At 41.1% G+C, this 13454-nt stretch overlaps 1 protein-coding gene across 1 annotated transcript in view; it reads right to left on the reverse strand.

Moving 5' to 3' along the window:
* Nucleotides 1-13454, reverse strand: part of LOC139731075 (uncharacterized) — a 40025-nt gene that overhangs the window by 21052 nt on the left and 5519 nt on the right. Inside the window, exons 7-18 of the mRNA XM_071641955.1 lie at nt 11890-12062; nt 10727-10949; nt 9170-9297; nt 8620-8845; nt 6901-6981; nt 5931-6067; nt 5451-5609; nt 4778-4986; nt 4325-4504; nt 3378-3781; nt 884-1146; nt 369-582 (exon numbers count right to left, since the gene is read on the reverse strand). Coding sequence (XP_071498056.1) covers nt 369-582; nt 884-1146; nt 3378-3781; nt 4325-4504; nt 4778-4986; nt 5451-5609; nt 5931-6067; nt 6901-6981; nt 8620-8845; nt 9170-9297; nt 10727-10949; nt 11890-12062 — 2397 coding nt within the window. The remainder of the gene's footprint in view (nt 1-368; nt 583-883; nt 1147-3377; nt 3782-4324; nt 4505-4777; nt 4987-5450; nt 5610-5930; nt 6068-6900; nt 6982-8619; nt 8846-9169; nt 9298-10726; nt 10950-11889; nt 12063-13454) is intronic.

Genomic DNA, 13454 nt, shown 5'->3' on the forward strand with positions numbered 1-13454 from the left:
AGTACATGTACTTCAAATGAAAGGACGATTGTGGCAATAACCGCCCTGCCATGCCTACTTGCATATACCGTATATGCACGATGATTCGTGGTGCAGTTGATAAGGAGAAATTTTGTTTTGGTCTTTGAAGGGAATTAAGTTTTGCTTAAAACATTTTGAACATGTTCAAAATTTCTTGGCGACAAGAAAAACTGTTTATGACAATGAAAACTGTTTGCGAATTTGATTGCAATTGTTTCCGAATTTGATTACAACTATTGACGAATCTTGACGAAACCTAAAATTCCCTAGAATTCGCTACGCTCGCTAACATTTGATGCTCAGTGAGATACATCCCCCCCCCCAAACAGGTTCAGGATGCGTTATACCTGTGTGGTAGAAAAACATGGTTCCCGGACCCCCGTGTCCTGCTGTTGAGCCACCGGATGATCCACCCTGGGCCTCAAAGGAGCCAGAAAACGTCCGATTCAAGGAGAAATAAACTGCAACGCGCCCTCCTGAACCGCCCCCACCGTGGTAGGTGACGAAGTTGGAGGTGTAGCCTTGTCCGTCTCCACCATTGGCCGTCACTCTACCATAACCCTATGTGTATATTAGAAATATTCATATAGTGTTAAAAAAAGATATGGCTGAATCAGCACATTCAAACAAGTAATCTATATAGAGAAAACGTGAATATGATCGAAATTCGATGTCTACTGTAAATGGATGCTACAAACACGACGAAGAAAAAAAAACATAAGATCGAAATCAACAGACCTTTCTCGGGACCAACTGGTAAGAAAAAAAGAAACCGTGATATGGCTTGATCCCTACGAAATCAAGTTTTTATTAGGAATCAAATCTTTGTTGTCCAAATTCCAACCAGCAGGCAATGTCTTACCTGCATTAGTCTGGTGTGTATCTCGATGGATCCACCGCTACCTCCTCCATCGGCGTAACTTGCTCCTGCTCCACCATCAGCGCTGACCTCTCCATCGACTTTCAGGGTGTCGTTGACTACCAGCAACATTCTACCCCCTCCCAGACCACCTCCCGTGCCCCCGCCTCGGCATCCCAGATGGGATGGCTCAAAGAGGTGACCGAATGGGGCACCAGTGATGCGCTGGCCAGTGCCACGCCCTCCTCTCCCTCCATGGCCAGCACCTGTGGTGTGCAATCAAAATCAGGGATGCCTTCATCATTATGTTGAGTGCAATCATATTCAGGATGCGTTCATCAGTAGGCCTACGTGAGTGCAATCAAGATCAGGGATGTGTTCATCAGTAGGTGAGTGCAATCTTATTCAGAGATGCGTTCATCAGTACGTGAGAGTAATCAAGATCAGGGATATGTTCATCAGTACGTCAGTGCAATCAAATTCAGGGATGCGTTCATCAGTTCGTTAGTGCAATTAAGATCAGGGATGCGTTATCAGTACGTGAATGTAATCAGATTCAGAGATGCGTTCATCAGTGCGTGAGTGCAATCATATTCAGGGATGCGTTCATCAGTATCTCAAAAGAATATAATCCTCTCTCGGACGTGTATGCTACTGCTAATTTCCGTATCCCCCACACAAACATGAGTGAAGGTGAAGTTTGAGGGTTTTCTCACGTATGGGTATGACACAAATTAAATTCAGAGCCTGTATCAACACTTAGCATTATTTTGCCACCTAAAGGTTTCATGCGTTCATTACTTTATTGAATCACTTCGCATTGCGGAAATACACCGGGAGCATTCTAACCGACACTGCTCAAATTTATAATCATAATCGAATGATGCTGTCATGATTTTTGTTTTCATCTTATCGATGTTCAGATTGATAACAAGCGAAATCATCATATCCAATACGGAATTATTCATTCCAATACACGAAGACAGAGTACTCTTGCCTTCTTTTACAACTCTGAGCTCTTTGGCACCATCAAGATGGAAGAGACATAGACAGAAGAGTGTGATTAGTGTGATGCATTTCAATGTTTAACGAGTTTATTGACGTGAGGATGATTGTTATTCAAGTCTTAGTCGTGCTAATCTTTATTTAACAAGTCCTTTCCTTTCTGTAATCCACAGTGTGATGAAGCTAATGCAGCTTCGATCTCATAAGAATAACAAAGTGAATACATTGCTGTCTCTCTAGGACCATACTAGCAGTCACGTGTGTGTGATTTTCGGTGAGGATGTGTGTGGACTTACTTAATCTTCCACTTTTCCTCTTATCACGTCAGTGGTCAGATACAATCATTTTGTACCAAGCACACGGCGTGCACACATCCAAACGGAAGCATGCTGCCTTCACACATTAACACTTATACCCGAACATGCCGAACACGAAACAAATACAAACGCATCTGGACAGAAATAATTTGACGCCATTGTTCTACGGCTCTTTCCTGTTCACCTTCCTGTGCTTTCTATGTCCCTCATCCGCAGCGAAACCTATGTCCGTCAGGCTTATCTATTTCCAAGGTCGCTACATTATTGTGTTGATGTTGTGCATAATTCTATGCCATATTTTCTTTAAATCTTCTTCCTTCATTGCTTTTCTAAAACATCAAACGTTATCTTCTATACTCGTTCTTCAGTCGTATGAAAGTCATCGCGTATCATTTTACTCATCGTGTCATGTCACCCCCCTATTCAAGTTTCAAATGAAGGGAAATTTCCGATTTGGTTCGAATCATTTTTGAAATAGAACACCAAATAAGTAACATGTAGTTTTCAATTTGAGTAAAGTTGATTGTTTCATAGGAAAAGAAAGAAGAGGAAGGGGAATTGAATTGTAAGAGAAAGTATCATTATCTCAGACAACGAACAATTAGACAGCTAAGGATATCGTTGGAAATAAAGAGACTGCCTTCACGAGACTGTAATATTGCTCTTTAATATACGGCATGCTACTCAAACAGTATGCCTCACAACTCTCAATCAGTTTTGGTTCAAAGATTAAACACCACCTAGTTTGTTACTAATTATACTATTTGAACAGGAATATTAGGCATCCTTTGCATTTTGTAAGCTATCGTTGATTATTCGTTATATATATGGAACATTTTGATGTGCGGTAAAATCGGGTCTTTTTTTAGATCAATAAAGGAAGATCAGTGAAGATTTGCGTGCACACGAAGAGAGATCTTTAAGAATATGACGTCATGATCTCAATTTATATTTTGCTCATGTGACCCCTGAGCGATATCATTGCTTTTGGAAAGTTCGTGTCGTCTGAAAATCCCATAATCCCGAAGATTTTCTGTGATTTTGATCAAGCATTTACTGTTCCAAGTTTGTGTTTATAGTTTTTGGCTATTAATTTCATTAAAGTCAACTTAAGGGTGGGAGGCGTTTCACTTTTGCGGTTTTATGTCACGAATGGCAAGATAGGTACGACTAACCTGAAGCACCCGTGTTTGCCTGCGAGGCTTCTGAGCCGTCTCCATCGGGTTGAATGCAGGGAATGTCGTGCTCATCGGCAACCAGCATCCCGAGGTCATCGACAATGAGATGGTTGGCATTGATGGTGAAGTCCACCTCGTGGAGCCGACCCCCTCCCTTGATGCGCAGCGTGTCGACGGTCAGCGTGAAGCTTCGATTGGTGGCCGGCACGTCGTCGACCATCGTGACCTCGCCACCATCGGCAACGATCAGGGAATCAAACCGATAGTGACCGGCCAGATTGCCAGCCGCAACATCCAGGGATGTCTCTAGATCGTCGCGAAGGAGACTCGAGGTTCCCGTTTCTGAGAAGAGCAGACGGCATCCAGAGCCGACCGTTATGTCATGGGCACTGATTGTTCCCCTGACAAAACAAGAACAATTCAGCAAAATAAAAGCAACCAAACTACAAAAATTGTACGCTGCACGTTTGCAGAAGATTTTTTTTTAAAATTCATCTATTATCTTCTTTATAAAAGCAATGTAGTCACATTCAAGCCGCAAGGCATGTCTTTCAAGGGAGCCCTGCTGTAATAACTATGATAATGTAAAATATAAACATAACAAACATATACAAACATAATCATACAATAATACAATTCATAAAACTTGTTGACTAAGTCACAAGATCAAGTAAAGCAAATAAAGATTGGAGTACATCATTTCATTATTAGTTTAATTGTCGCCACCTGAGGAAACCGAAACATTTTCTAGCATGTCTCTATATGACGAAGAATGATCTGACATTAAAAGGTTAGAAATTAACTTTGTGTGTTTTTATGATACAGTGTCACGCCAGTCCTAATTCTACATCAATGAAACTTTGTTTTGTTTCCATCCACATCCGTATATCGAATATCATGGAAATCAGTGTCTATCCCATAAGTCAGTTGACACCAATCAGTACCTTACGGTGATGACCACATTGTAGCAGGTAAAAGAAGGCGGAAACAGCAGAGTCCCTCCCTCATAGATGTGTATGTTGGCTTCAAGCTCCTCCCACTCGGTCACGTGGACAACGAACACCTGGCCCGGTCCCACGTGCAAGAAAGATGATTGGTCACCGATCAATCTTCCAGCGTGGAATCTGAGTAGCAGGAGTCAATCACATCAAATTGAATTCGAATGAACGAACTGACTCTCTTTTTCTTGGTTTGCTCAAGATCGAAGTGCAGCGTTTTTCTGACAGATTAATGAGTCCTAGAAAAACAGGAATATAAGCACCAGGTTAGCAAATGATGTAACCAATTCAAGTCAATGAGATGAGACTAGGTCAACCATTCATGTATTCCCTGAAAATTGATAGATTAAACACAGCTGTGAACACACACTGGTGTACTGATGACATTCACACACTTACAGCTCAATGTCAGGGTGGACTGCAAAATGTGCGCCATCAACAAGCGTCAATGTATCCACAGCAACCGTCTCATTGGACTCGTCATCTGAGAGCCAGGTGCGGCTCGAGTCCAAGGATATTTGGCCAGGGGTGGGGACGACTTCTGAAGGCGGGGCTTGATTGTTGCTAGAGATGTACAGGGTCTGGTTGCTAACACCTGGTGTTACATCCTGTGTTGAATGAATACATATCGAGAGCGACGTGATATCTGGAGAAAAACAAGAGGGGATTGATACCTTCCCCGCCCCCAATTCTTGCAGTATTGACGAGCTCTCCCTTTTACTAATTAGATGTTATTAAAACTATAGGAAGTATATTTTGAAGACACACATGGTCAAAGCTGCTGTTGTTCTAAAGTTTAAGCTAGGTATGTCTTGGATTATGAGTGTAGTTCACGGCTTACGTCTGGTGTAAATTTAGCTAATAATATCCAAATTCCAGATTCAAGAGAGGCAAAAACAATCGAAAACGAAGTGTTTGACTTTTTCGATCAGACGCTATACAGGAGCACACACATAAACTAGGTGCAAATAAATTGTGTTAAGTTCAAAAATACTTTTCAAATGTTAATCTTCATGGAATTTGAGACACAGGATTTATTGAACTTCGACCAAACGCAGGTGTCTACTCTTACCTGCATGTAGACAGTTCCAGCGCCTCCATTCCCGGAAGTTGCTGTGCCGCCGTAGGCTTGTAGTTTACCAAACCACCAACTCTTCTCTTGATAGTACACCGCCAAACGGCCTCCCCCTCCACCCCCTCCAGCCTGGGTGCTGCCACTTCCACCATTCACCTGCACGGATTCAATTGACGCAATGGTGTTATCATAATCACAATCAAAATCACAAAAACCTTACCTCGCTGTAATGCCGTTTTTATTTTGCATCTTTCAAAATGAAATAGTAAATAGAGAATTATTCTTAAAGCTTTGAAAATGTGTCACAACACACACAATTAAGGAATGTATTTCATCTTACTTAAGAGGAAATCTTATAATCCATTTTAATACCACTTTAATGGATCTTAATTTGCTATTATCTTTTCTAGTAGGTTTGTGTCATGTGAGATGCTTCACACACATTATTGCATGTCCCGATTCGGTAGGATCAAATACCTGAACCACACCAGATCCTTCAAGCTCTTTGGTGGCGATCCATACAGAGCCACCACTGCAACCCAAATTTCCATTCGCCTGGAGGGTACCGTCGACAGTCAGCACACTATTCACTATCAGTCTTAGCACTCCACCACCTAAGTTTATACCAGAAGGAGAGAAAAGAAAAGAAAAGAATGCAACGTCCTGGGCGGCTGTTTGGTAGCATCTGTCTGAATTTCTTATTTCCCCGCCCGAGAGGTGCTTGAATATACACGGCTTTTCACATGGCTACAATCATGATAATACAGACAAGTTCTTTCAATCCGGGCACACCAAGGAGGTTCAAGATCTAGAGTTCCTAATGGCTTAAATCATTCAAACAGCTGTTAGTTTTCTAGAGATGCACAAAAAAAAAAATTCCACAGGTGCATGTGTGCTGTAGATGATCCGGTTTGCTGCCGCCATCTTCAGTGATCTTTCTGAGCAATCTGAAGATTCATTTTCAACTCTAACATAATGTCAAGCATATTTTTCTTGCTTATTTATGAATGACATAAAATATCACTTAATGGTCAAACACTGTGTAATAAAAGAAATTATCCCGTAATTAGCGTTAGAATTAGCGTTAGAAATTAGAGCGTTAGAAATCAGAGTTGAATATGTTGTTGAAAGTGTTTGAAACTGCACCCTCCTGAAAAGCCGATTGTATTTTTGAAATCGTGAACTTCTGAATAGAATTGGTATTAACCACCCGTCAGTTATTGTTGTTATGTGAATGTAGGTGTGGCAAATCTATATCATGAAAGCCTGAGCCCCTTTATATACCCCACGGGTATACACAGAGAGATGAACTTTTGTCACTAGTGGCTACTCTAAAACCTGATACTAAACTCCGCGTACTCATGAGACATCGCAAACGTATAACCAGTTTATGCATCTCTTGGCTTAGGAAGTACAGCGCTATATAATACATTAACATTTTTATTACCTGCTCTACTGTCATCACCGATTCCACTGCCAAACTCCCAGGGATGTCGAAGAGAGCCATAGACAGTCCCGACCTCTGCGTCTGCAGATTTAACAAAATTATTATATTTCTATATTTTCAAATATAAAAAGTAACAATTTCCTCGTTCATCCCAGAAAGAATCTTGCCTCATTATCAAAACTGACTAGAGGGCCTATCTCACCGAAGGGGTCTATTGCCACTGATCAGTCGCTGGGACTCATGCGACTCAAAAGACCAAGAATTGGCTTGTGCTCTCACCAAGAAAGAGTCCAGAGCGACGTCCGAGACGTCTCCAGATAAGGTGACAACCTACTCGCTGGGAAGTCTCAGAAACTTCGCCGCAATGTCGCCGCGACTTCTCCACGACTTCTTCTCAGTCGCCAATTAATGTAGTAGGGCAGATATGTAACAAAAGTTGGTCGAAATGCTCACATCCGGCGGAAAGTATGAAATTTTGCATATAGGGGTATTTTGGGGCGCTGATTTCAAATATTGCCGGATCAAAGAGATTTGACCACGGGGTCGGCCGCCATCACAAAACAAATTCAAAGATCCCTATCTTCAGTTCTGAATGACCTGTGGCACCAAAATTTGGTACACATGAGCGTTTTGACACATTGAATTTGATGACAGATTGATTCGGAGTGTCTGACAAACATCGAATGGCCACCATTTTGAATTCCAATATGGCCGCCTCGACGAAATATTCAAAATCCCTATCTCGATTTCTAAGTGGTGAGTGACCCTGAAATTAGGTGTAAACAAGTATTTTAACATACTGATTTAAAATATTAACTGATGTGATGTGTCTGACAAACGCAATGCCTGCTATTTTGAATTCCAATGTGGATACGAAGACAAACATCACGACTAACATTCACGGGCATGTCAAAAAGTGCAGCAAAAAGGAAGCATAATGCACCTTTCATGACGTCACAATGTAAATACATGAAGTATAATGCACCTTTCACTGACGTCACAACGTAAATACATCAGCGCGCACTCTATCACTTACAAACGCGCGCTCAATCAGGTAGCTTAATTTACAAACCCGAGATAGAGATTTTCAACACTCCAACATGGCAAATATGTATTAAATTCAAATTGGCTGCCGTGCAGCTTGTCAGACGTATCAAATAAGTCTGTTATTGAAGTCATCATATCTTCATGCTTTTATATATCAAATTCCAATGGCTAATGTCATTCAGAACTGAAGATAGGGATCTTTGACGGCGGCCATATTGGAATTCAAAATGGCGGCCGACCCCGTGATCAGATCTCTTGGATCCGGCAGTTTTGGAAATCAGCGCCTCAAAATACCCCTATATGCAAAATTTCATACTTTCCGCCGGATGTGAGCATCTTTTTCACATATCTGCCCCACTAATGGGTCTCCGCAAAGTCGCTGATACGTTTTGGGGACCTCGCAGACAAAATTGATTTCCGCGACTAAGGAGACGTCACGGAGACTTCTCCGAGACCAGCTAGAGACTGGAGAAAGTCTCCTAAAAAGATCGAACATGTTCGATTCTCTTGCGACTTCCCGGAGACCAAGTTACAGTCTCCTGGACACGTCGAGAGGACGTCTCGGCGACCACGCTGCGACTATGCAGACCTGATTGACCATAAGGTGGCCACCTTGTATCAAAGCTAGTGAGATAGAACCTACCTACTTAAAGGCAAGTGTTGTGAGCCTACCTTGGTCTGATCCTCGTCCCCCTAGTCCTCCATGCCCAGCACCACCGGTCGCACTCCCCGGAGAACCTGGTCCCACCGAGAGACCAAGCCCCTCGGCTGTCAGAAGGCCACCTTCATCGATTACAAGGAAATGAGTCTCGAGGACTAGCGCCCTTGCCGTCAGTTGTCCACCACCTTCAACAGTGACTGTGCCTGACCTCTGACCCTCACCACTACCAGGTGAGACCTTTTCAACCGGAAAAAAAGGAATATTGGATGAAATTAGAATTCAGAGTTTACCATTACAGGAATTCTTCGTCTGATTTTATTTTTCACTTGATATTTCCCAATAATGGGCAGCTCAAAGCAGCAAAAAAAAACACCCAACAACAACAACCTACAATGGAATTGCTATCATTTTTTGGCAGTTTTTAAGGATAACTATCATTACATAGTGCAACCTCAGCGAGCATATCACACACTTTATATTTTCTTACGAGATTCTTTCCAATTAAAAAAAAAGAACATATAAACAAACAAATAAACAAAAAGAAACAAACACATTTTTTACCGCAATGTGCCAGGAATCTTGAGTGCTGTTATACTGGCTGTCGAGCTGAAGAATTCCACCATCTTGGACAGTAATGCCAACAAACTGGAGACTGCGATAGCTGGGCATTGCCATACGGACCAATGCACCTGGGGAAAAATAAATACTCCGTTGATATTCTCGATTACTGTAGTACATGTATCTGCCTCGTTTCAAGTAATCATCAATAGCAACTACATATATTTAGGTCCTACAGCTGCATGCGGCATCAAGAATGCCAGATCCTAGCACACTGACTGCACAGCCAGTCCTCAACGCACAGCCTGTAAGTTTAGAAGTCATCATGCAGCTGCTTTGTTACATTTTAAGAATTATACGTAGATCGATCGTGATCTTGATCTTGATGGTGTACGTTGATCAGCCCTGGTAGAGCAACACTCAACTTTGGTTCATAGGTCATGGTAGGAGGGACATTACTCAAAATGTTGGATAATGTATCTTTAAATGAACGTGGATCAGCTATATTGGTTATTGCTTGTGGTATAAGGAATTCCAGTATCTGGTGGTTCTTGGGAAGAATGAGTGTAGATGGAGATCAGTTCTGGAAGTAGGGAGCTTGATTTGAAGAGGCTTCCAACTCCTGGTCCTTCTAAGTGGTTCAGGGTTGAATTCACCATGTCTTTCGAAGGGCAAATCAAGTCGTATACCAACTGGTCGAAATTTCTCAAGCATTCCTCTTCTTTGACCTCCACGCCTCCTCCTACAAGTGTTAGTCACATGTCAATCTTGTAAGACATCTTATGACAACTAGTTGTGGCTATATGGCAATTAAAATCCAGGTGGCTTCCCACACGCATTTAGGCTTACAGTGGAAGGCAGATATCTAATTGCATTTGAATCTAAGTTGAGGAACCTGATGGTCATCATTGACTCCTGTTTTGATTCATAAAGAAATAATAATTGTAGTACAAGTGTATATCATTGCGATTATTCCACTCGTTCACAATCGTATCACTATAACGTTAGACATTCTTCAGTCAGCATGACTAGAATTGCATCGACTATCATTCCATACAACTTCTGTTCCGCATGAATATTACAAATAAAACAGACTGGATGATATGATACCCCTACTGGAAAGAACCCATCAGTGTCCCATAGTGCGTACATAATTATAGTCAATTATGTGAAAACGCTCTAATTTAACGGGGTGAAGATGATTTCACACTGTGGTGTGGTTTTCACAGTGTGTTCACATAGTAATGCTTTGTTCCACACTGTGAATTGATGACTCACATTGTGTTCAAACCGTTAAAACGCTCGAATTTAAAAGGATGAAGAGATTTCACACTGTGTTCACAATGTGTTTGCACTGTGTTCACACTGTCTTCACACTGTGGTTCTCACATTGTGGGACACTGTGTTCTTTCCAGCAAGGAAGCCAACATTGAAATATACAGGCCAGTATAAATACTATCGAAAACGAAGTCACGGGCGCAGAACAAAAAACGCTTGTCTCTCCCTATCACATATCAAGTACGACTTACAAAAATGTAGCCATCGAAAGCACAAACGTACCAGTTCCAACCAAAAGATGACCTCTGCCACCATCAAGAATACCCCAGATGGTCACGTCCGGTTCTCGGCGATGACCGGCCGGACAGGCGTATGGTGCCGTCGAGGCGAATTCGTTCCAATCAAAAGGCGCTCTGATCTCAAACGTAGCCTCCGGAAGTACTAGTGTGGCACTCTCATAGATCACTGGTTGCCATGTCGTTTTGTGACGTTTGTAGGGCCACACCTACAAAAAAAAAAAAATCGCAATCAGCGGTACCCAACAGACTCCAAGAAAATTTACAAAAACAGATTACGTAAACTAGGACATGGTTAAAGAAATATTACTGAAAAAATCAAAAAAGTAAAATTGTGCCCAGTGGAAAAGCTAAAAAGCAATATTTTGGGAACATCAAGGTGATAACTTGCAAGGTTCATGATAACCTAAATATGTACTGCTTCCTCTGACAAAAACATGGTATGATGAGTCTTAGACTAAAGTAGGCCTTCATGAGATTTGATGCACATTGCTATGACTGGTGTTCTTGATTCTGGATCAACTACATCCATTCCCCAAATCCCTTCTCATCACTTCCCTATTTCTAACCAGGGGCACGTTTCATAGAGGTTAAGCGTAAGTTGTTAAGCGTAAGAGGTTAAGCGTAATCGCAAATTGCGATCCATAAACAAAAAGTTATTGCGATTGATCCCGAGTAGCGGTTAATCTTCTGAAAGTTACACTTGATATTTCTTGAAATCAAGCGCAAGTGTCTTTATGACACAGAGCTTACGCTCAATATTGAACTTCCGCTCGTTTTTCCGAGTTACGCTCAATAAATCGAGAGTAAGATCAATTGCAACTCATTATGAAACAGGCCCCTGGTGTTCTTGATTCTGGATCCTCCCCATCCACTCCGCAAACTCCTTCTTACCACTTCCCTATTTCTAAACCAGTGGCGGATCCAAGTGGGGCGCATCGGGCGCGTCCCCCCCCCCCTTTATTTTTTTTTTTATTTTTAGCAAAAGAAATTAAAAGAAAAAATGGAGGGGATGTGCGCCCCCCCCCTTTAATTTTGTAAAGGCGCCCCTACCATGTCTACGGAATTGCTGGATCCGCCCCTGTGAACTGACAGCCCTTCCACTCAGAATTGGAATATTATATGGCATATTATTACAACGATGCTCACATCTGTTATGTTAAGTGTCTGGGTGGGGCCCACGTGAATGTAACCGGTTTCGTCACCATCAATGTTGCCGACTTTCACCACAGTTTCATTGCCAAAGATGGCGAGGTGGGCGCTGCCGTTGATTCTGATTGCCGTAAGGTCGTGAAAGCCTTCATCAAGCCATGCCACGCCACCTGATAATACATACCGACAACGCACACCATCAATAAGACATTTAAACTCACTAGAGATTAATCATCTCAACAGAATGCTGTAAAATTTATGGTTGCGGATCAGAATTTAATAGGCAGATAGGAATTGGATTCTTACTCTCGAATTTCAAATATATGAACTTAAGGTCTTTCTTAGATGATAATTAGATTAGATAGATTAGATAAAACTGGGTATCATGCCGGACTTGTATGTCTTTTCCAACAAATGCGTTCATTCAGAAAGGTCGTCTTGTATTGAAGTTGCGGACGGGTAGTTACCCGGTAAAATACATCTTGCTTTCATGCTTGCACAAAGACTTCGAATGAATAATGTGGCCGTTTTGAGACTTTGCTTTAAAGCAGCAATACAAGTATGTAAGGAAATTTCTAATGAATTAAAACAATCTTTGACTGAGTTTGAGAATAACTCGTAGCTTTGATCAGCGAGTATACGTAATTGCTTTAAGCATTTACCCTAGGATTACAGTCATAAATCTCATGCTTGGTTTAATGATAATAATACAATGTGACGTCAAAAAAAGGACTCAACTGTAATGAATGTACACCATCAAGGTTAAACTTATTTTTTTTCCGATGCAGCAAAGAAATGTCAAATATAAATCATTAGATGCTATGTTGCATCGTGAAAAATATCGAGGGTAAACATGGTAAAGGATCTAGTAACATTGATCATGTCAACTCATCGCAAACTGTCTTTAACATACAGACAATAATGAAACGTACAGAAAGGAATATTCCTGCTCCAATTCCCGCTAAACGAGCGGCGATTACTACCTCCGCCAAAAAAGGAGGTTAAGTGATCATGGGCGTTGGTTTGTCTGTTTGCAAAATAACTCAAAAAAGTTGTTTACGGATTAAAGTGAAACTTGCATGAATAGTCGATTTGGCACAAGAAAGACCTCATTCAATTTTGGAAGTGATCCATGCATTCATATGGATTGATTTTTCATTTTTTGACATCTATGGTCAACGAACTTGGGTTTCAAGCCGATCTTTGCGTGCATTGACGTAAACAATGCTGATATATATATATATATATATATATATATTATATATATAATATATATAGTATATATATAGTATATATATATATAATATATATATATATAATATATATATATATAATATATATATATATATATATATTATATATATATATATATATATATATATATATGTTGATAAGGTAGTCCACGTGTTGGCAAGATAAAAAGATAAGTAACAAAGCTGCAACAAAGTTCATGCTGTATTCACCAACGGTTTATTTCTTCACACAAATTTTCGAGCGTCTCGCCGCCCTTTCTCAAGTATCAACACTTGAGAAAGGGCGGCGAGACGCTCGAAAATTTGTGT

The sequence above is a fragment of the Diadema antillarum genome, unplaced genomic scaffold (genome assembly GCF_040938485.1).
Source record: "Diadema antillarum isolate AM-2024a unplaced genomic scaffold, OU_Dant_1.0 seq00000356_RagTag, whole genome shotgun sequence".
NCBI lineage: Eukaryota > Metazoa > Echinodermata > Echinoidea > Diadematoida > Diadematidae > Diadema > Diadema antillarum.